This window comes from Eurypyga helias, unplaced genomic scaffold (genome assembly GCF_000690775.1).
Source record: "Eurypyga helias isolate BGI_N326 unplaced genomic scaffold, ASM69077v1 scaffold3278, whole genome shotgun sequence".
In the NCBI taxonomy this organism is placed as follows: Eukaryota; Metazoa; Chordata; class Aves; order Eurypygiformes; family Eurypygidae; genus Eurypyga; species Eurypyga helias.
Window position 1 is genome coordinate 13,687 of NW_010268722.1, and position 23,439 is coordinate 37,125.

Consider the following 23,439-nt stretch of genomic DNA (forward strand, 5'->3'; position numbering starts at 1 on the left):
TTTTATCAGGCCAGGCTGGGAACCACAGCTGGTTTTATATTGCCTGTTGACTACTACACTCCCGGCCCACTCATTGTCCAGAGCAAACAGTTGGTGCACACTATAGTTATGGCCTGGCCCACCTCTGGGTTTTATTCCTGCAGAAGAAACGGCAGAGGTGTTTTTAATCTATGTCCAAGATGTGTGGTTGGGGTATGGCTGGGTGCACATACAGCAGCAGAATTTTCATGATGCTCTTGAATCTTCCAGTTCAGATACAACCTACTGCTCTTTGGATTGGTGGTAGTAGAGTGGGATTCTGTCATTTGTATTCTGTGGGTTAGATCTTGGTGCTAGCCTTCAGTTAGCTTTCCAACACCTGATAAAACAACACCAGGAAGAGCATTAGAGCTGATTTCTTCAGAATGGGATGGTAGCAAAGACTGTTGTTTATGTGGTAGAGGTGGTCGAACTGTGCTGGCAATAAAACTGTGTGCATCTTTTGTGCACATAGTTATTCCACTCTGCTGAGTATTAGAATGAGAGCCTTTGTTTAACCTAAAAAAGGTTTTGCAGAAAATTCCTTCATGTGAAAGCTGCCATTTTTCCTTAATGTTTTGAAAATTGATGTAGTGGAAAACAGAAAATGAACCTCATTATTGTGAAAACTTTCTCGAGCTAAGCTAATTTTTCTTAATAAGCTTTTTCATTTTAGTTGGGATGTTTAGTTTTAGTTAATTTTATTCCATTTTCATTAAGAATGCCTGTTCTGCAACCTAAATCCTTCTCTTTCTGCCTCTTGCAGCTAGAGTTTGCAGAATTCAGTGTCAGCAGTGGATGTCCTGATCTAGAGGAAAGCTCTGTGATACTTTAGCTTGAGAATGTTTCTTAGAAATGATGGAGTGACAGCCAGTTAGCTCGTGGATTTCACATATTCTAGACTTCAGGAAGCAAAGTTGGGTCTATTTCTAAAAATAATGCCAGTGGAAGGTGATGTTTCCTTGTAGCAGCCCATTTTATCTGATGGGCATCTGTTCCCACAGGACACTGTGGAATGTCTTCCCCACTGCTAGGCACACTGACTTGCATTCAGCCTGTTGTGTACCAGCATCACGTGGTGTTCTCTGCAAAGCTATTTTCTACCCATTTGTCCTCCGGCCCACACTCCTATGAGGAGTTGTTCTGCTGCAGGTGCCACTGTGGTTGGGGCATCTGCCAGTCGAAGTCGCTCTGGCTGGCATCCCATCCCTTCAGCATGTGAGTTGCCTCTTCAACTCCTCCAACTTGGTGTTGATCATGGTCTTCCCAAGGGAGCGTTCTATCCTGTTTTCCAGGTTGTTTATGAAGATGTTAAATGATGGTGATTCCAGTGTTAACCCTGAGAAATGCTGCTCATAGCTGGTTTGCCAGTTATACTTCAGGCTGTTGAGCTCTTGCCTTTGAGCCTGACAGTGACTTTGAGCCACTTTTCTGTCTAGTGTAGGACAAACTATATGTTTGCTTCAATGATGACATGAGGAGAGCTAAGCAGAAACACAGTTACTTCATGCAAGTGTTAAAAACTGAGAACTAAGGCCTGAAATAGCAAGGGGTCTGTGTTGCTTCTTTGTTAAAAGAGTTTGTTCAGCGTTTCTGAGAAACCACATCCTTTTGAAATATCTTGGGTTGGGAACCAGAGTTACTTTCAAAAAATAGACAGTCGTTCTCAAGTAAATGTCTTTCTTCCACGATAGTTTCATGGACTTTTTATGACACAGGTTTTGGTAGTTAACTGATAATTTCCAGGATTCTTGTGTCACCTTTTCATACAGTCAGAGACAGTATGCATTTTTGTACTGCACTGGTTTTTCAGATTTTCTGCATGCAGATTTGCATAATGCAGTCATGCGTTGTCAAAATAACTCTAGTTCAAGTACTGTGTTTCCCTTGTCAAAGGCATCTCCTCTTTCTGCTTGTAGGCTAGGCTAAATTGCATCCGTATTTTTATATAATGCATTTGGTATTGGTTTTCGTGACTTTATTATCTTTAGCTAGGTTATAAATGGAGAATGTCTTGGTTACTGTGCTTGCAATAAAGAATATTTTTTAGATGGGAGTTGTACTTCTTTAGCAAAATAAATATGCAAGGTTTTTTGCAAACTTGGCTTTAGCATTGCAGGTATTTTCTACAATGAAATTAGATTCTAATGTAGCTGTCAAACAGGAAAAGTAATGTTTACTGGGTTTGTACATTGACTTACTGTTGTGCTTAGAATTAGGGGGGCAAGGCCCAAAGTTTCATGGAACAAAGGCAGATAGATGAGGGGTAATCATAGTTGATATGACACCAGGTACATTTTAATTGGTCTTAATTATGTAATGGGTAATATATTTGTGAAGTTATAATTGCATATCAAACAATCTTTTAGTATTTAGGATCTTTTTTGTGTATTAATTATATACAGTAGCATCTGTTAAAACTGAACTGTTTTACTCTTCTGCAACACCTTAATTTTTGGAGCATGACAAGAATAACAGTGGGTACTTTTATCTCCTCTTACTGCAGGGAAATTTTTGACTGAAAAGGATTTTTTTTTTTTTTTTCTTCTAGATCTTTCAAAGAACAGATTTACTGAAATTCCTCCTGATGTCTGGCTGTTTGCACCACTGGAAACTTTAAATTTGTATCACAACTGCATCAAATCCATTCCAGAATCTATTAAAAACCTGCAAATGCTTACCTACCTTAACATTAGGTGAGTAATGCTTGTTACTTTTGGCTTTTATATAACTTACCTCATTGGAGAGGTAGCATTCTACTTCATCTGCTCTTGTGACCTCATTTTTGCACAAACAGAATTATTCTGTTGTTTGGGTATCCTGGTGTTTTATGGCCAGCAGTTGTTGCTGCTTTTGTGGGAAGAAATTGACTGCATTATGAAATTTCGGTAAGTAAACTGTGGTAGCTGAGGATAAGGAGAGTTTACAAAGTCTTCTTTGTTTTTCATGTTATGCAGACGGGCAATGTTTTGAAACTACTCCTGTTAAAATTTGCATCTCTCAAGAAGGTAGATTACTCTGTGCAGAAGGCCCTACTCACTTTGCACATTATTTATATCCATTGCCATATTGCTACTCTTAAACTTGGAAAACATATGGTTGGATCTTCCCAGAAGAACACAAAATGATTCTCTCTCCATCCAGAGCTCATACTCTAGAAGCACTCTCCCATAAAGAGCCAAGACCTGGATTTCCACCGTACTCCTTGTTTCTTCTGTTGACTGTAAAGTCTAAACCAGTCTTTTAGGTTAAGAGCTATTTAATGCGTGAGATTTGGTTCCAGAATTTATTTTGGAAAAACCTTCTGAATTGATCCTTGGAAAAGCAAAACGTAAAAAACAAAACCACTGTAAAAAAACATAAAACCACTTGTGTCTCGACATTTTCAAATATCAGTACTAGTGGTAACTTGAGAGTAGTCTGTTCTGTGACAGTTCTGAAGAGGATTAATGATATGATAAAGCGCAGAGTTTGAAAGAAATTTGACGTAACTTTCTTCACAGAGCAGCACCAGCCCATTTCTCTTTTGATGGTAATTGAGGTGTTGAATACACTTCTTTACACAGAAATAGAGTAGGTGTAGTTCTAACTGGGCATTGCATGATGATAATTCTTCTCATTTGCCTTACTGTGCTTTGGCTTCAATTTTGTGCTAATGTCTGAGAACTGTTTTCAGTGTCTGTGAACACGTGGACTACAGGATTGAAGAACAGGCTAAAATCCTGGGTTGCTTGTTTCAGTATTCTGTTACAGAAGAAAAACCTCCACATGACCTCACATTCTAATTTTGGGTTCAGACAACTGAAGCAACGTATTTTGCAATTCTTAGGAAATTGGACAGCTTATTTAAAAAAAACCATAAAAATTACCAACCCCAAAACCAAAGGAAATTTGTGATGCGGAGGATGACTGTTTCATTGCCATATTTTTATAATCAATTAAAAAAGTTTACTTGCACTTTATATTTTTGCTTGTCATGCCCTCCAACTAAAAAAGCCTGTCATACCTGCCCAAAATGCAACCTAAGAGACTCACTACATAGCTACACCCAAAACTTATTTGCATTGTTGGCTTAAAAGATACTGATAGAAGTTTACTTTCATTTTATGATGGTAAAACTTCGTTGAACCTGAAAAGCTGCAAGGACACCAATTTACTCTTGTTGGTTTTGCAGCCCTATAAACTGTAGTCTTGGGGAAAAATAATGTAAAATGCTTTGTTTTTTAAAAAATATGAAAACACTGCTCTGATATTATATGAGTAAAACTTCTGGGTTTTTCTTAATAGAGTGTGAACTTAAATATCAACACTCAGAAGGCTTTTTTTGTCAAAATAGAACTTCTGGCCTCTACTCAGTTCAACTTAAAACAAGAGCAGTTACTGAAGTTTTTTTTACTTCTATGTGTGAAAAGAAATGCTTTTGTACCACATCTGAACAAGCTGGTTTGGCAACGGCTTTTTGAAATGTAGAAGTACCATATTAGAAAAGTTCTATGTATTTCTGGCAGTGGCAGTCTGCAGTTGGTAGTTTTTCTTTCTGGATTTAAATCAAATTGTCAGTAACTGTGTGTTTTGTGTGTACAAAACAGACATACGTGCATGCAGTTGGAAAATGATATACAGAAAAGAAATCAGTTGTAATTAAAATGTGTCTGCCAGACTATTGCTCAGCAAAGCAATAAATAGACGTTAAGGGATTTTCCTGATGGCTCAGGAGTGGCATGAGCACGTGACATGAGAAACATTGGCCTCATATACAGTTCTGGTTTGCTGAGAATATGGACTTTATATAGGTCAGCTGTCAGAGCAGGTGGTCGTTCTAAAGGTGGCAGAAAGCAGAATAAAAGCAAATATTAAACATTATCTAAGTTTTCTCTGTACATTTTAGTGTTAGTAGCAGTTATAGTACGTATTCATTCCATCAAGTGAGATGGGGACTTAAATACATATCTTAGAGGCTTTATCTGGTAAGGAATTAGTGATGGAGCTTGTAGCTTAAGTTTAGATTAAATCGTTGTAGGTGGAGAATATCTTCTGGAGTAGGAGAAAAGTTGTGCAATGTGCATCTACTACTCCCTGTCAGGCTTAAAAAGAAGATTATAATCTAGCCTTGCCTCTTCATTTTTCTTTTTTTCAAGTCGAAATCTTTTATCAACGTTGCCAAAATACCTGTTTGATCTTCCACTTAAAGTTCTGGTTGTCAGTAATAATAAGCTCGTCTCCATTCCAGAAGAAATTGGAAAGTTGAGAGATCTAATGGAGCTGGTAAGTACAATTGTGAACCATTTTACTAAGTAAACTTCAACTGTAAGAAGAATATAAATTAATAATTTTTAAAATATAGAGCTGCAAAATGTAAATTCAGTTACTGCTTTTTCTTAGGGTTTGAGCTCAAATTAGAGGTGTAATATATTGTAGAGCGTAAAAAAAACAGGATTAAACACAAATCAGTATGTTGGGTCAATTAAAGCTTAAAGCATTCATAAATCACTCTTCAGATTATTTCATTTATGTCCCTTGCTTGTATGTTGTTAAAATTTGTGAATTTTTCTGTTTACCTTCCTTACATTAATCATAATTCTATTAATTTTTATTATGTTAAAGGGAATCTTCTTTCCAGCTGAAGAATTCATCTCTATTTACTGCGTACTCTTAGACAAGCTATTCATTGTTGTCTTGTTCTTTGTATTTTTTGGGGGGCTTTTTTTGCTTGTTTTTGTCTTTTCCTATGTTGCTATTCCTTTATTTGATCAGGGTGGAATGATGTGAGATATTCACACTTTACTATGCCATAAAATAAAATCATATTGCATGGACACAAAGTTTTGTGCTTTGTCACCCATTACTTTCTCTATATTTCTTAATATTCTGGGCTTTTCTGATCATTACTCTCTGTTAAGCTCATGTGTTTTGGAGAACTGTGCACAATTGTTCACCAACCTGGCACTTGGACTAGGTGTGAATTTTTTTTCCAGTATGTATTTCTTTGGTCATTGCAAGCAATCCTTATCCTGTGTTTCCAGAGTAGCTGTGTATACCCTGAAGATTTCTTTTAACATGACCTAATTTTTGAGCTGTAAATCAATGTTATTTTTTTAGTTTACAATTAATATGAGATATTCTGAATGTGTTTGAGACTTTTCTAGTGTTCTCTACTCTTTGGTGAGAAATTCTTTATGCTCACTTCAGTGTTACAGGTTTTGAAGGTGGGACCACTGCTAATGTTTACAGAAAATGAATGTTTTTCAGAATTGCAGTTGTGATAGTTTTGACTTATTTTTCAGAATAGAAAAAACTGGAATGTGTGCTTGATGACAGAGATTAGGGGCATACTAGAGTGTTTCATTCCAGCACCTGTGTTATAGCTGTTTAGAACTTTATATATATACACATTTAAAAAAAAAAAAAAGTTGACAACTAAGCCATGTGCTGGAAAGATGCTTGAAGGCAGGGAATTTTTTCTTAAACTTGGTGACATGAACAGAAAAGAACTTGCAGTAGGTACACATAAGAGTTGATCCCAAACAACCTGTGCTTTCTGAGACATCCAGCTGTGTGCAGACGATGTGGTTGCCAAAGTAGATGAGCAGCATCTAAGCTGAAACTCTGGAAGCGACTAGTGGAGGAGGCTGGATTTGTCTGGTTAAGGCCTGGCTTCTGGTTACTGACAGCTTACCTTTTGCGCTGGTTTTGGCTAGGATAGAGGTAATTTTCTTCATAGTAGCTAGTGTAAGGCTATGTTCTGGATCTGTGCTGAGAATGATGTGGCTAATACTTATGTTTTAGTTGTTGCCAATCAGTGTTTACATTAAGCTAAGGACTTTTCAGCTTCTGATACAGCACCTGTTTGCCCAGCTGCTTCTTCCCTTTGCAGCCAGGACAGCTGACCCAAACTGACCAAAGGGATATTTCATGTCATAAGAAATATCTCCTGCTGCTCAGACAGTGGCAGGGTGTCAGTTGGCAGGTGATGAGTAGTTGTATCACTTTGTTGTTTTTGTTGTTTTCCTTTTCATTAAATATTACCATTATCAGTATTGTTGCAGCTTTGTCACCCTCTAGTGCTCATATCCAAAAAGCTGATGAGCCTGCTATTGCTCTTTCTAAATTTTCAGTTGCACTGATTGGCTCAAGTTTTTTTAAGGAAGAAGAATTTTTATGAAAGGAGCAGAATGCGAATCATTTGCCAGTAGTAGCACAAGAAGTTTTTAACTGATATGGGAATTGCCCCAAGAACACCTGATCCCTCAGCTACAGTTTTAATCTCAAAACCCATTTTTCATCATTCATTGGTATAACTTCTTGAATTAAGTTTCTGAAACATGAATCACTAAATACTGGAGAAACAGCAAGATCTGTCATGGTACTACTTCCCTTTGTGGAAAAAACAAGATAGATAGGATTTTTTTTTTCCAATAGTATGCTTTATAGTAGTTTGATAGCAGTTTTTGTTCATTTAATTTCATTTAGGATGTTCAGTTAACTTCTCATTATGTCTTTCTCAGGATATTAGCTGCAATGAACTTCAGGTTCTTCCCCAGCAGATAGGAAAATTGCAATCACTTAGAGAATTAAACATAAGAAGAAACAATCTCCATATGTTGCCAGATGGTAAGCTACTTGTCTTAATTTCTTTGATGCAGGTAAATTAAGTAAAGCGTTAAGAAGTTATTGATGCTTTTTTTTGTTACCTCCAATACAGAATTAGGAGACCTTCCCTTGGTAAAGCTGGATTTTTCTTGTAATAAAATTACAGAAATTCCGATTTGTTACAGAAAGTTACGTCACTTACAAGTTATAGTTTTGGATAACAATCCAATGCAGATACCACCAGCACAGGTTAGTACCAAAGCATTCTAGTTCAATAATTTGTGTTAGGGTCTTCATAAAGAGGAAGCTGTTCTAAATTATACCAATCAGGTTTTCATTTTTTTTAGCTGTATGTCTCTTAGTGGGAAGTTGTGAGTACTAAGTAAGTGTAGAAATTATTTGCTGGGGTGTGTTTTCAAAAGACATGCTGTGTAATTTGGATTCATTCTTTTTTTGTTCATTTGTTTCCCAACAGATATGTTTAAAGGGTAAAGTACATATATTTAAATTCCTCAGCATTCAGGCATGCCTCAGAATAGATAAAAAACCAGATTCTTTGGACCTTCCGTCATTAGGTAAACGAATCCCCTCCCAGCCACTCACAGACAGGTGAGCAGTGCATTTTTTTTTTATTTCACTTTACCATTTGCTACAAAGTGATCTGTTTATTACAGATAATAGCTGTAATTTCAGTACTTTAATTATGTAAAGTCATAGTATTTATTTTCTAAGGTCGCATTACTGGAAGCTTAGTTGACTCATCTGAGTTGCTAGAAAAATTTTCATTGTACTCACTAAAGATTTGGAAATCAGAACAAAGATGTATTCTAAATTTACTTATTGGAAGACTCAACTACTTATTTCTGAAACAGATATGTCAAAACAATAGATGAGACATTCTGATAAATGTCTTGGATATTAAGTTAATTCTGTTGGATGGAAAGTCTGCCTCCCACGTATATATTAAGGGAAACAAACATCAGTGTAATACCATGGGTTTCTTATTAGATTACTCAAGGTCAAAAAGTGCAGAATATTTGGTTGGACTTCTGTACTGAGTACCTATTGAGTAATTAAATGGAATGCTTTTGTATTTTCTGTCATCAGTTGGCTTCTCATTGGAAACCACATGAAGAATACTTATTTTGCCTATTTTCTTAAAATCTCATGTGCATCTTGTGCCTCTCTGTGTCTAAGGCTGAAGATGAAAGCTCTGAATAAAGCTTACAAAGAACCATCTGAACCATCATATTCAGTCCATGGACTTGGTCTCGGGCAAGTGGGCCACGGGGAATTAGCCCAGAGTGTCTGTAGATTGCTTCTAAATGGTCCTAAAAACTGTGATGCACAACTGCTCCCCAAAAGCAGTTAAGTCCATGGACTTAAGGCCTGCAACTAAAATGCCTTGCAGGGGAACAAGGTCATGGCTATTACCACTATGCATCGTATTTGTAGTAGTGAGAACTTGTTTAATTAAACCTTCCAGATAATCTTATGGTGTAAACCAAGCTCCAGTGCACAGTTAGAAAGCACATCCTGCTGATGCTGCCCATTTTATGCCTTCAGAAGGCATAAATTTGGAGAAAATATTCTGTAGATGTTCAGGCAGAGTTAAACCATTATAATATGACAGTCTGTTAGGGAATATATATTTGCTACTAGTAGAAAACCATGTCTGCCAATAGAATTCAAGGAGCTACATTTCTTCAGAGGAAGCCTTCTTTCCTGACGAGAGTATTTTTGAATGAAATAGAACAATTCTAAAAGTGCATAGATACAGAGAGCAACATAATAGGTTGTTTCCACTTCAACTTTGCTTTGTTATTTTTTCCATTGACACCTCTTCTATGAGATGAAGAATTTGTTCTCTGCACATGGGGCATTGTGCAAAATCTCTATCAGCAACTGTAGATGATTATAAAGAACATACTTTTTTAGAAGGATGTTTGTTTTCTTTTAGAAAAGTGAAACTACTTTTTTCTTATTCATTCCTGTGTGGCTTTTGGTGTGTTGTATTTCTTAATATAGCATTGAAGACTTTTATCCCAATAAAAATCATGGACCAGACTCTGGCATTGGAAGTGATAATGGGGATAAAAGGTTGTCCACAACAGAAGTGAGTATTTTTCACTGTTGAATTTATGTAATATCTGTTTTTTAGAAATTTTCCATTGTATTTTGTATCATTTGAGAAATACTTAGTTAAGTTGCATTTACCATTCTTTGAATATCTGTATAGTTGAGTTTAAACCATTAGACTGCCACTGCCAGACACAAATTATTTACATATTTCTTTGACTTTTCTGGTTAAGGTTCACTCCAGTCCAAATTTCATACACTTTAAAACTGAATTCTGAGTAAGGAATTGTTTATGTCGTTTAATGTGTGAAGTGTATAATCATTTTTGACACAAAGGACAAAATTTATTTGAAACTTTCTTTCGTTATTAACAAAATGAATGTACTTAAGAAAATGAAAGTTTATTTGGGCTAAGCTTGGGTGTTGTGTATGTTAGTAATCCTCATTGTTTAAATTTAATAAACTTCTGGATGATCTGCTAGGTTTAAAGTGATGAACAAAAGTCCCCACAAGTTTTCTATTTGTAGAAATACAGATTAAGGAGCTGTAGTTAATAACGATGATGTCAAAGCTGAATAGTAGAAGAAAAAGACTTTTGAAACGTAAAAAGAGAATTATTACAAATGCAGAATGATTGTTAGTAGGAAAAGTGTAGCACAAGGAGGGTTTTTTTTTTTTTAAGAAACTCCAAATGAGAGAAAGGTGTGATTTTTTTTTTCCCTTTTTTTCCCCCCCCCCCCCCCCGCAGTTGGAACAAGGATCAATGTGGTGGGGTGTTTTAGATAAGGAAGTACCTAGGTACAGTCCCTTCTAGTCCACTGACCAGGGCTGGGCTAGACCCCTTTAAACAAAATACTGTATTTAAGTATTGTATTAGATACTGAACAGTTGTCTGTCACTCCCTAAACTATGATTCTCTTAAACCTTGTTCCTCCCAGCCAAAAAAATCCCCCCCACAAAAAACCCCACCTGACAATGTTATTCTCTCTGTCCTGGGAGCCATCCCTCAGGACAGGGTCAGTTGCACTATAATTTCTGAGTTCTTAGCAAAATATGTAATTTTTATTTAAGCTCTGTGTTAAATGTGATTGTCTTTGCAGCCATCTGATGATGATACAATCAGCCTTCACTCCCAAGTATCAGAATCAACAAGGGAACAGACATTAAGGAATGACAATCATACAACGGGAAGTAAACTCGATCCACAGAAAGGTAATATCTGTTGTGCATCTGTCATTTTAGGTAATAAATACTTTTGCTTAGGTAATCTAATAGAAGAAAATTGCACAAAATGTTATGATCACGTGTTGGCATTGTATTTTCATAATTTCAGAAAACAATGTAACAGTCGCAAATAGACAAGGAGAGAAAGAAAGAAAGAAGATTACTTCTAGCTCAAGAAGACATGATTTCATTGTTTTGTCTTTATCTGACATTTTTCATAAGTACTTCTCTCTCTCAGGAATAACATTTGGTTGAGAGAAGTGTTTAACATCATCTTTTCTATTCTTCACCAATCCTCACTAGACCAGGAGGTGTATGATTACATTGATCCGAATGCTGAAGACGGAGCTGTTCCTGAGCAAGGGGATGTGCAGATTGGACCATTGCTCTCTTATATCAAGGTAGAAGCCTGACAAAAAAACCTGTTCAGAAGGCTTGGTTGTTTCTGAATTCAAGACTAAGTTTATTTTTCATGCTGTGTAAGGAACGGGGAAAACATCCTGAGAAATCCCAGAAAATAGAACAGAATGAAGACTGGGGAGATGAAAAAAGGTAAATCATCTTGGTCTTTTTGGGGAAGTTTTTACTGACTGTGGGGCATGAGGGTGGCTTTGTTTTAAGCTCGTTGAATGTGGAGCTAAGAAATGTTATGTTGAACACAGAGTACTCCTTCTTGGGCAGAAAATAAGCCTATAGGAAGAAGCGTTTCTTAGTTATTGTCCAATAATTTATTTATTTCTGTGTCTTGCCTGAATTCAGTGATGTTCAATCTTTCAGACTTCAGAAAGAACAGTTGCTGGCTGAAGATGATGATGAGCTCAAAGAAGTGACTGACTTGAGAAAAATAGCAGCTCAGCTACTGCAGCAAGAACAAAAACACAGGTATTAAATATTAGTTAAGATAACTTGTGTTACAAGTAATTTATTCTTAACCTGCCTTGTACTCAAAAGCTCTTGGCACCTTATTTTGAGAACGTTTTTATCCAGTTCTTAAACAGCTAGTGACAGACCCTTTCAAGATACCTGTCCTGTGTTGCATAAAATTGCTGCCTAGAGCATCAGTGATATGCCTGCTATGGAGAGGAAGAGGTGAATGTGAAAGTCCCTTGATTTCCTGGTTTGATGTATGTTAACTTTTTTTCCAAAGCAGTATGCATAAATAGGCATGGTTAATGATCATATATGTAGATTATTGGTCACATGTTAAAATGACTTTGCCTTAGTTAGCATGAGTTACAGAATTTTTATTCAAATATGAGGTAATTTAGGTGGTACTTCCTCCATTCAGTCTCATGCGAGATACAAATTTCCTCTGGACTGAAGGGGAAATTCATTCAGACATTATTATGTCAAATGGCAGAGCATATATATATTATAAATACATATAAAAGTAAGTAAGTTGAACAGTGTAAGCGCATCCTGATGAACTGCCTGACTTTCTCCATGTTGGGCATCACAACAGAAGGATTCTAGAAAAGCAGCCGTAGAACAAGCAACAGATTAAAGGAATGTAATAGAACAGGGAAACAACTGTGTAAAAGGGAGAGCAGGAAGGGATACCTGCAGTTGCGTGGTGTGTGGACAGCCTAGGATAGGAACCATGTTCTTCTCTCTGGTTCCTTTACCAAGCAGGCAATAATCAGTGGGGTACTTGGATGAGAGTAAGCTCCTTCCTGAAAGGTGAAAGTTGTAGGTAATAGTCGTTCATTAACTGAAATAGTTCATTAGTCATTCATTATCCCACAGTAATGGATTGAACTTCCTACTCCTTAAGTACTGTTTTTATTTGTTTTGAATTTGTGTGATGATGACATTCTGCACTCCTGTTTTAAGGTAGTTGAAATACATGTGAACCCTGTAGAGAAATTGATACCCTGATACTATGAGTTGCAGAGCTTTTAAATTTCACCAGCATTTTATATTAAATATAATAGCAGTAATGTGTGTGTGGGGAAAAAGATAAAATAGGTTTTACTTACAACTCCATGCAGTGTATTTAAGAATTGGTTGTTCACATTGGGAAGGGAAAACGAAGAATGAAATCTTAATGCTAATACATTCTAATTACCAAAAGTATTGCAGAAGAGTCTGAGAATGCTCATTTTTCTCATATTACTTTATTAAGAAGTGTGTTTTTCTTAGGTTTTTATATGATGGTTATTTATATTGCATGTGGGTCTTGAATATTTCCTGGTTATCTAATAATTTGAAATACCAAGCCACTCCTCTTCTGAAGTGCTGCAACTTAAATTTTACTCCTCATATGTTACTGTATCTTAATGCAGCGATCTTGCTAATGGTTCTGCTTTGCTCTTGAATTGTTCAGACACATGCAGTCTTATTAGATGTTAACTTCTGCTTCTCAGTTTAGCATTTATACTTTAAAACTTGCTTATGTATTATGTATCTTCAGGTACCTGAGGCAAAATCACCTCTGAGATAAAATTTAGTCCTGAATCCATAGTTTTGTGAATTTATGATTTTTTTTGCCATAAACAGCAGCAAAAATAATATTAAAAGTTTAGTGAAGATATTTGTGTTTATTTTGTGAAAAATATGTTTAAAAGTTTAGTGAAGATATTTCTGTGTTTATTTTGTGAAAAATATGTTCAATCTTGTTAAACAGAATCCTCATAAAAGTGAGCATTGCAAAATTTATTTCTTACTAATCGTATTTCTGTTCGTTCAGTGTGGTTTTTTTTAAATGTTATGCAGTCTCTTTTCTTTTTGCTTGCTATGCTAATGACTTGCCTGTCCTCTCCCATCAACCTATCCTGCTTCCTTCTTCCGTCTTTGGCTTTGGTGTACATGAAATATGAATACAGACGAAGGCCATTAAGCTATAGAACTTCATTCAGTGAAAAACTCTTCCAGAGGACAAGGGCGGCAGGACGTGCATCAAGGTATAAAGTGTTTGTAGAGCTTCAGATTTCCAAAGTTAAAATGTGGACAAAAGAAATGGTTTTAGCCGTTTCTTGAACAAAAAATGCATAAATAGATTGGCTAAGATAGCCTAAGATACTTTATTATGAAAAATAGATTGCAACTCTCCAAGGAACATTTAAATGAGTCCAAACCTAGAAGCATGATTTCCTGTACCTTTTGGTATGCTTTATCTCCCTTCAGTTTGAGGGTTTTTTTTTGGGTTCTTTTTTTTTTAAATATATAGTGACTCAAGTGTAGAACCTCATGGAAAAGGATATTTAATTTTATTTAAGGTATTTTGGTTTTAAAGTGATCACTTTCAAATTAGCATGACCAGTGACTATTTGTTTTGCTTTTAACAGCCATGAGGGGAGCAGTTGCAGTATGCAAACCTTACGGGTAACAAGAAACCTGGGATTGGGTTGTGTAAACTACGCTCTGACTTGTAGGTGATGAAACAAGAGATTTCAGACTTCGTTACCTTATCAGTTGAAACTCTGAATACTGCTGGTCTGTTTCAAAAGAAAGTAGGATAGTTTGGATTAAATAATCCTCATTAGTACCAAATGAGCCTGTTTCACTTTGATGCAAAGTTAAATATAGGTTCTTACCTGAGAGCATTGACTTCCTAAAACTGTATGAATCCCTAAGAGCACAGCTTACGATCACAGTGTAGAGCCATATGTGGAAACAGTAGACTGCTCCTGAATGAGGTTAAAAACCGATCTCTCTTTTTTTTTTGTGTGTCACTATAAAAGTTTTTATACGCTTTGCAGATCCTAGGTAGTGCTTGCCTGTTTAAACTTGAAGATAGGTAACCTTAAAATAGCATTAACATCATTCACTTAATTTGTGTCTTGATGTTATGTTTGCTCAGACTGTGAAAGTGTGACTGAGAAGAGATTCCACTCTTTAAATTCTCAAACTTTAGAAAATATTTTTCAATATCATGATTGGTCTTGCCATCGCCTTTCTCACCCATCTAGTCAGCAGTTTGGAGTAGATGTTCTGCTTGTGTGATAATAAGACTAGAAAAATGAGTCTCAGTGTTGTTTTGAGTTCAATATAGGCAAATGTGTCACTGTGTATGTGCGGTTGCATAATTTACATTTCAAAGTTTGTGTGAGTTTCAGAGCCCTTTCAGTGTAATAGTCTGTATGCTGCCTCTAACAACAGAGTTCGTGTGTTTAGTAGGAGCCATCATTGCAATACTAACACGCAGGTGGCTTATGCAAGTTCTTATTAATGATTCAGTATGATCATCAGTAAGCCATTGGCCTGATAATTGGTCTGTCTAATAAAAAACAGGTTTTGGGTTTAATGAGTTGTAGAATGAGTAGAAACAGTTGCTTGAATCTTTGCACCATTAACACCACACTTAAGAGCATGACTTCTGAATGTGAGCGACTTGTACTTTCGTTTTGCATACGCAATTTTGCATTGTATTTCCTGGAAGACAATTCTTAACACCACTACAGTTTCTTTTTCTTCCGTCTGAACGAATTATTTTGCCATGAATTCCTTAGGCTGAAATTTCATAAATTCAGATTAATTTTCTTTAACTAAAAACTTTCTAATTCCGTATTCCACAGGAAACCCCGATTTCTCTGACTGGTCTAGTAACCTGAGAGATACTGAACTTGCTGTTACTTCCCCATCAGTATTGTTCAGTTTTTAAACAGGAAGTTTCCAGAAAGATTTTGTGTTTATATACTTTTTTAATAATAAACCTCGTTTATAATAAACTCAAACATCAATTATATGTTTCACAGAAACAGCGCAGCTGAATAGTGTGTGCTTATGTGTGTTTGAATTAGTTTGAATAGTTTTTTCTTATATTTCCTATAATGAGTATTAAAAAATGGTGTGTGTTACATACAATCGTTGAATTTGCACCGATAGTGTCATTTTTGGTGCAAGTGTTGCATCAGACTGTTTAGGTGACTCAAATTTCTGTATGTTTTTTTAATCTCATTCTGTTGTAATGGTCACACCTTGCTACGAAGTCTCTCTGAATTTGCCATTGCTTTCAGGTGAAGACATCAGGATATTCTAAATGGGAATTCTCTAAAAATAATTAATTTAAAATAGCATGTTTATATTATGGCTTGGTAACCTATGTTCTGAGTATGAATTTTTGTAACACTTTTTTCACGCTATAGTGTAATTTAATTCTGGAGTGCACCCTCATAATTAAGTTTCTGAAGACAAAATATTGGGAGCAGATGCTGCAGACTGTGTTGGTTTACAGGATTAACTTCTCATAATCCCATCAAATTGAGATTCACACAGTGAGAGACTTAAAACTACAAATGAGATTACTGAGCTCAAAGTTATCACAGTAATTGGAGAAGTTTGAAAATCTTCACTCATTTAAAGTTAATGGTTGTACTGCCCTGTGTAATGATGAGGAGATACAAAGAGGTGCCTACTGTTTTACTTACTTCTATTGAATAATTTCTGATTTGTAATACCTTTCAGTTCTCTATATAATTCAGTGGCAATATACTTGGATTACACTTCTGCATATGAAGTCAGTGGCAAAGTTTAATATTCATTATCTCCAGTAATTCAGAATTAATCATTCTACTTACTGTTCAACATGACACTTGTTTGAAAACGTTTCATTTTAAGTGTTACTGATTGTTCTGTTATTTTTAACACTTCAACATCCATAATAGCTCATAACTTCTTCCTCTGTGTGCATGTGTGGTGTTTGTTCCAGATGGAAAATAATTTCTGAATCTCGTAAGTTTAGGCTTTTAAACTTTTGTTTTTTTCATTTAGCCTGTGTTTTTCCATTTTCCACTTCTTCCCTACATTTCCTTTGCACTTGCAGTGTTGGTTTTTTTTTTTTCCTTGGCTACTTTCTTACCTGCTCCTACTGACTTCTTGTGCTCAATCTGTGTATCGTTTCTTGCCTGCTTAAGGTTGACTACCTTCTGTCTACTGATTTTAGTGAACAGTGGGGCCTTTTGTGTTGAGGGCAGCATAACTTTACACAGGTGGGAGTTCAGTGGAAATAGTATGTATTTAGGGAGAAAATAAGAGATCATGTTGGTTTGAAATACCAAGCTTTACTTAAAATTCAGAACATGAAATATTTCAAGAGCTGGAAACAATATTGTTGATGTAAATGGAAGCAGGATTGGGCTTGGATTTCATATGTGTATACACATAAGCATTCTAATTTCATGGAAAATATCACCTTAATGTTCAAAACTTTATTTGCAGGAAATGTTATGCAGTGAAAGTAACACATTCTAAGAAAAAGACTTAATTACAAAGCTGTTGAATAAATGTGTGTTTTTCTTTCTAGGCTTCTTAATCATTCAGTTTCAGTAAGCACAAGGAACAGGCCAAAGCAGACAATGGAATCTGAAAAATGGTATTGATATACTTAAATGTATTTCAGCTTTCAATATTTTATTAATTTAATTTTGATATTTATTTTGTGCCAGTACTGCCATCTTCTGTCATAGTGGTTTTAGCTCAAAACGGAATAGAAGCTACACAAATAATCTGTTCTTGAGCCTCTTTCTTGCAGATAAAAATTAAAAATCTGTTCTTTTGAGCCTTTGGGAAAATTGATGGAATCCAGAAACTAATTTGTGGTTCTGATTATGGCAGCAATTCAGGTGCCTAAAGATAGGCATTCAGTAATGTTTTAGACATCTGTTCCAGTCCAGATCATCATGTCTCCCATAGGTAACAGTCCTGTGCAGATGTGTTAGACCCGGTGTTACATAAAGTGGCACTGCAGCTTGCTTAGGCATCTAAATTTTCCTCCCTCATGGTCCTCTGGTGCTCTTAAAAGCTGTTGGAAAAGTGTTGCTGGCATTTCAGCCTGCAAAATCTCTACTGTTTGTGGAGGATGTGTCAGTGAGGAATCCATTGTCCGCAGTAGCAGTATGCTTATGCTTTTTCTTTGAATTAAAATAAGCCCACCACAAATCAACAACAAACAAAAATAGCCAGCCTTGTCTTTAGGAAATTGAGAAATCACAGCTTCCCATTTTTTACTATGTGGTTAAGAGAGAACTTACCAAGTTTTCAGCCCTCCTTCTCTTAAGGAGTCCTCGATCTGTTCTTTTAATTGGTCAAGAAAGAATCTATTTTAATTTTTAAGCTAAAGAGGGAGAGCTTACTGGCAGCCTCCTAATGAGAACTCCATTTGAATGGTGGTTTTTGCGATTTTTGCCAGCATTTGGAACTCTCCAGTCCTTGGTTACTTAACATATGGTTCCTGTTCTTAGGGATGCTGTCACCTATTGTAGGTGCAGGCGTCTTAGGCCTTCGTATTGCAGGGTAATTCAGGAAAGGTTAAATTTACCCATCCATGTTCTGTGAATGAGACAGTTCTGATGCTTAAAACCAAACCAAAAAACCCCACCCGCCTAATTTTGAGGCATGCACACAGGATAAGGTAGATGTTGCAGGCTACTTGCTTTATTGCACTGATCTGAAGGAACCCAAATCACAGGCTGTGTAAGGAACATAGAGGGTAGAAAGACTCATATACCTAGGGAATTTACACTTACAGAATAGGCTATAGGTAATAAATACATATGTATCAACAGCAAATCTGATTTTTTTTTTTAATTGCAGCAGTTCCTGCAATTCTCAACTGGATTGCTTATCCAGCTATTTGACATGATTCAGACAAATTTCCTATGCCTAACAGCTTTTAAAAATAGCATTATTGGCTTGAGGCAAACAGAAAGAAAAGGGAAAGAAAGAGAATGCAAAGTAGCAGAAGCTAAGTCCCGAGTTGCTTTCCCTTTAGGATTTATTATAATTGCTTGTGGTGTTATGTCCTCCTTGCATTCAATCCCCAGCTGTTAGCCTTTTGGTACTCTGCACAGCTTCTAAGCCAGCTGTCTGAATGTGAATGAAGTAGCTGCTGGTAAAGTGATGGAAGTGAATTTTACAGAAAAATTTAGAAAGAAAAATTCAAAGTGACACCAAATCTAACCATTTTTATTTTCCTGAGAACTTTCAGTAATCTCGGGCAGTCCATGTTCCAGAGTTTATTTTTTGAGATTTTGCAGTTTCACTGTCCCATCTTAAAATGTTTTTCCATTCCCTGTTAGCATAAGCTTCTACTTTATAGTGTATAGCTAAGAGTGAAACGAAGCATGTGAGTCTTCCAAGCGTTTAAGAATGGATGTTTCATCAGCTTTAAACAAAATGTTTTGTGGGCTGCTTTGAGAAACAAAACAATGAAGGTGCATTAGGAATTCCTAAAGATCAACATGCTTAAGAAAAAATTTTATCTGAATAAAGCACTGTAGTGTGGAAGACCTATTGTCAGCATATGGTAAAGTAGAATGAGATGATCTGAGAGTTTAGTCAAATGGTCATACTTTTTAGCCACGTTGTGACATCCTCACACAGTTAGCCAAAAATAATAGATTAGTGCTGCAGAGAAGCTGCCTTTCAATAGCATTGATTTTTTGATGTTTTGAAGTACACAAAAACCAGTAAAATTCATAATGCCTCTCATCTTAATTTTTAGTGTCTCAACAGATGAAGTGAATTCCCCAGTGTCCCCATACAGCTGGCAGGTAAATATCCAAATGTAAATGTGATGGCTTCATATTTGAGTGATTTTTTTTTCCTTTTTTTGGTTTTGTATTTCTGACAGAAATGAATACACGCATAGTTACTGCATGTGTGATTGGTGGAAAATATAAAACCTTTGAGGAACTTATGCTTCAAGATTATTTGACTTCTGTGTAATGGAGGCCTTTTCTTTTAAGAGCATGTCAGACTAGCTTTAAGATCTTGAAACTAATGAGACATAAGTTTTACTTACTTGGTTTTAGTATTTTTTACATAAATTTCATTGCCTCATCATGTTCTTTTTTTTTTTAATTTCTAAATGGTTTGAATAATGTGGGCCTTCCATTCCCCATACCTCACTGAGAAGCTTGCATGACACAATAAAACTGCAGTGATACCGTAGAGAGTACATTTTATTATTTTAGATTTTAATCCATCAGGTTTTTACAATTGCTTTAAATGGGCTGATATTCTAATAGGAAGAAAGAGTTGGAAATGTAATTTTAGCCTTCTTATGGAATGCTCCTTTCAGATTGTCTGCTTTCAGTTTCCATAAAATAGATATATTCATACATATTCATTGTTATTTTAAGAACAAATCTACTTTAGCCGGCTCTTCTGAATGCATTCCATAATACAGTACTTTGAAAGATATTTCTTTTACAGCTAGTTTGTGTGTATAATTGTTTAGATAGGAACACCAGAGAAATACTTAAATTATTTGTCGTGCTGTAGCCATCCTCTTGCTGTGCAGTGAGTAGCAGACTTGAGAAATTAGATATGCTAATGGATAACTACACTTCTAACTTTTCTTTTGAAGTTATTTATGGCAGCCTTAGGTGGCTTCCTAACATATCTGCAAAAACTGGGCACAGTGCAGAAAAGGGTGGTATTTTCTTAAGAGTTATTTCATAGATTCTTTTTCTTCTGTGAAATATGTTAGAGAATTCAAAAGGAAATAAGTGATTTCTACCAGAATTACCCGTAAGACTGTTAACACTTCCATGTAGTAAAGCTAGATTATGAGAGGCAAATGACTCGTAATTTTAGTTTGTAATAACTTTTGTTAATGCACGTGAAGTACCTTTTACATAAAAATATTTCTGAACCTTAAAGCCACTGGAAAACCAGAAGGATTCAGTGGATGAGCAGCATTGGCCAGAAACACAGCCAGTGATTTGGCAGAATGAAGAAAGAAGGAGAAGTAAACAAATCAGGAAAGAGTATTTCAAGGTAATGGGGGGGAATGTGGGTGGGTGACACTTTTTTTTTTTTACTGATAGTAGGAGAAACTATCTAACTAGTAAAGGTAAGAAAATCTCAAAGGTTGTCATGCTTTTACTTTTCCATGTAACCTGTAGTTTTTTATTTGGCTCTTTTGAGTTAAATATATATGGATCTATAGGGTAATGTGAGAGTGTAGGAAAAGCCGGAGGAAAAAAATATACTGAAGATTTTGCTTATCCTTTATTTAAAGTAAATTACAGTTGTCTTCTGGTAATGCCAGAAACTAATCTTCAGTCATTGGTCCTTCCCCATCTATTTTAAGTGTAGGTAGTGAAAATATGCATTACCTTTTTGTGAAGCATGGTGATAATACTGCTTTATGCATTTTGGTTCTCACTGCATTAGTTTGCAATTTAGAGAGGAAGTTTTCTATTGCTTTGCTGCTGTAGTGTGTACCATTGCTCACCAGGTGTCAGTGTCTGCACATTGCAAAACAGATCAAAGTTAGAGCAGCATTAGGTACAACTTGTTTTGGGGTATGGAAGAGAAACGAGGATTCTGACCAGTGCTAGATGGAGTTAAAATTAAATTTATCACTGAAGAAATTAGTTTCTTGCATCTTTTGCCATCAGACATCTTTATGAAATGCTAGGGGACTTAAATGAGAAGCAGAGGAACCCATACAGCTCAGATACATTGTTGTGATATTTTAAAATATTTTAAATATCACAATATTAAAAAGCTATTAAATCTTTTTATTCCTGAAGAGTATATGGAGTTGTATCCTAACCTTAATTCTACAGATTTCTTTCCAGGGTTTTTGTCCCTTAATTAATTTTGCCTTGAAGCCTTTGAGGCAAAGGGGAGAAACTTCGAAGTAAACCAGAATTCAGTCATTAAACAGCTGTGCTACCGTACAGAAAACCTGCACTAGTGATTCATCATAACTTTAAAGGATGTCTTCAGATGCTAATACAGTTTGCAGTTTTGAGCTTTGTGATGAAAACAGATACCTGAAATCACATTTCATACAGCTACGGACATCTCAGAAGTGAATTAAGCAGGCTGTACCAGTAAGAGAAAGTATGGTATTGCTCATAATTTCATTTGCAAAACCAAGTGAAATGAAGTCTGTCTTCCATGGCGAACTGGGAAAAGCAATGCACGTACCACTGCTGTTTTGAGAAACCAGTGAAAATATGATTCATATTATATCCATGTTTTCTTGTCAAAAAAAGCTCATTGAATAATCTTACCTGATTAAGATGCATTAGTATCTTAAGAATACATGCCAAATTACTGCAGTGGGTGTCATTAGAACAGGGAAAACTTACTTGGATCAGCATCCAGAAATATTTCTAGAGCATCTTTCTTATTCATATTATGTATTTTTATTGTGCAGTTGGACTGTCCAGCAGAAGAGTAGGAAAATGCCTGTGAGAATTGGAACTCCTTTTCTTGTGGCATTCCACTAAAGTCTTGCTGGAACCTGAAATCTTTGTGTTATTAAATATGTAAAAAGAATCTTACCATTGAAGATAATTTTATCAACTAAAAGGCTGGGTTTTTTTTTCCCTTGGAATAGTTTGTAGTTGTTGTGGATCCTAGCTACACCCAAACTGAAATTCTTGTTAGTGTATTCACAGGGGAAAAGAACTGCAATGTGCTAGCTTTGGTATGGTTTAATTATGTTGGAAAAACATGAACACAACTGGCCCGAAGGCCTGGATAAACAGAATTCAGCAGCACAGGTCTGTAGGGCATAGAAAATTAGGCTTTGCCTTGTCAGCTGCCAAAGTAATGTATTCCCTTGTACTGCAAACATACAGGAGATAAATCCCTGTAGAGAAATATCCAATCATGGATCTATATCATGGGTCTCTACCTGACCCCAGAACTCCTTGTAATCTACCACACGCACACACACAAACCCAACAACCAAATAAACAAAACCACCACAAAATCAAAACAAAGAAAAATATCCGCAACACCCCACCATGAAATGCCTCAAAACAAACAAAACCACCAAGAAATTCCCCAAACAACAAAAGAATCCCACAAACCAACTAGTGACACTTTATTCACTCTTCAAAAGACACAATTTGCACAGATAATGAAGGCATTAGGATAGCTGACAAAGGCTGTGTTTGTCCTAGACTTGGATTTTTTGAGAGATGCTGTTCACTGTTGTTCAGCATGTTCAAAATCTGTTGAAAATGCAACTCTACAAAGCTGTTCCATTTTACAGTCCAACAGCGCTCAGTTATAACTTTGAAGAAGACAGCCTCTTCTGTGTGTAATTAATAAATACAACTTACATAACACAGCTACAAAAGTTTTGTGCTTGTTAATGTTGAAGAATGTAGTTGTAAGTCAGGTTGTTCTTTCTTTTTAATAAATACTTCTAACAAAAACCTGTATGTACCATTAAATTCAGGTCTTTGAAGGAGAGCCATGCTTCCAGCTGCAAAGTTTAGTCTTAATTTAGCCTATATTAGGTGTTATAGCATAAAGATGGGTAGGCCGGCCACATGCACACATTGCACTGAACAGGGGTTTTGTAGTGATGGATCTTTTTAATTCTCATTGCTTGGTTTTTTCGTGATTTTTTTTGTGCACTTGCTCTGCAGACAATGCAATCCACTTATTTTTCTTGCATACTGTTTTTGTAACCTTTAACCCTTCCTTCATTTCCTATACTTTAAGGATAATCAGGAAGTAAGACAGTGATTAAGGTGGTGTGCAACAAATCAGACTGATCTGTGGAAAAAGTGCTGGTCTTAGATAGAAGGGTGTGATCCGGCTTTGGTG

General features: G+C 36.0%; 1 protein-coding gene across 1 annotated transcript in view; it reads left to right on the top strand.

The window, feature by feature from the left end:
- Nucleotides 1-2,569: 2,569 nt before the first annotated feature.
- The window catches only part of LRCH2 (leucine-rich repeats and calponin homology (CH) domain containing 2), a gene marked incomplete at its 5' end in the record, with an annotated part of 28,006 nt that continues 7,136 nt past the window's right edge, over nt 2,570-23,439 (top strand). The window contains 13 exons of the mRNA XM_010157832.1: nt 2,570-2,714; nt 5,157-5,283; nt 7,524-7,629; nt 7,721-7,857; nt 8,084-8,217; nt 9,637-9,724; nt 10,788-10,899; nt 11,215-11,312; nt 11,396-11,463; nt 11,689-11,793; nt 17,156-17,224; nt 19,355-19,403; nt 20,518-20,634. Of these exons, the coding sequence (XP_010156134.1) occupies nt 2,570-2,714; nt 5,157-5,283; nt 7,524-7,629; nt 7,721-7,857; nt 8,084-8,217; nt 9,637-9,724; nt 10,788-10,899; nt 11,215-11,312; nt 11,396-11,463; nt 11,689-11,793; nt 17,156-17,224; nt 19,355-19,403; nt 20,518-20,634 (1,355 nt within the window). The remainder of the gene's footprint in view (nt 2,715-5,156; nt 5,284-7,523; nt 7,630-7,720; nt 7,858-8,083; nt 8,218-9,636; nt 9,725-10,787; nt 10,900-11,214; nt 11,313-11,395; nt 11,464-11,688; nt 11,794-17,155; nt 17,225-19,354; nt 19,404-20,517; nt 20,635-23,439) is intronic.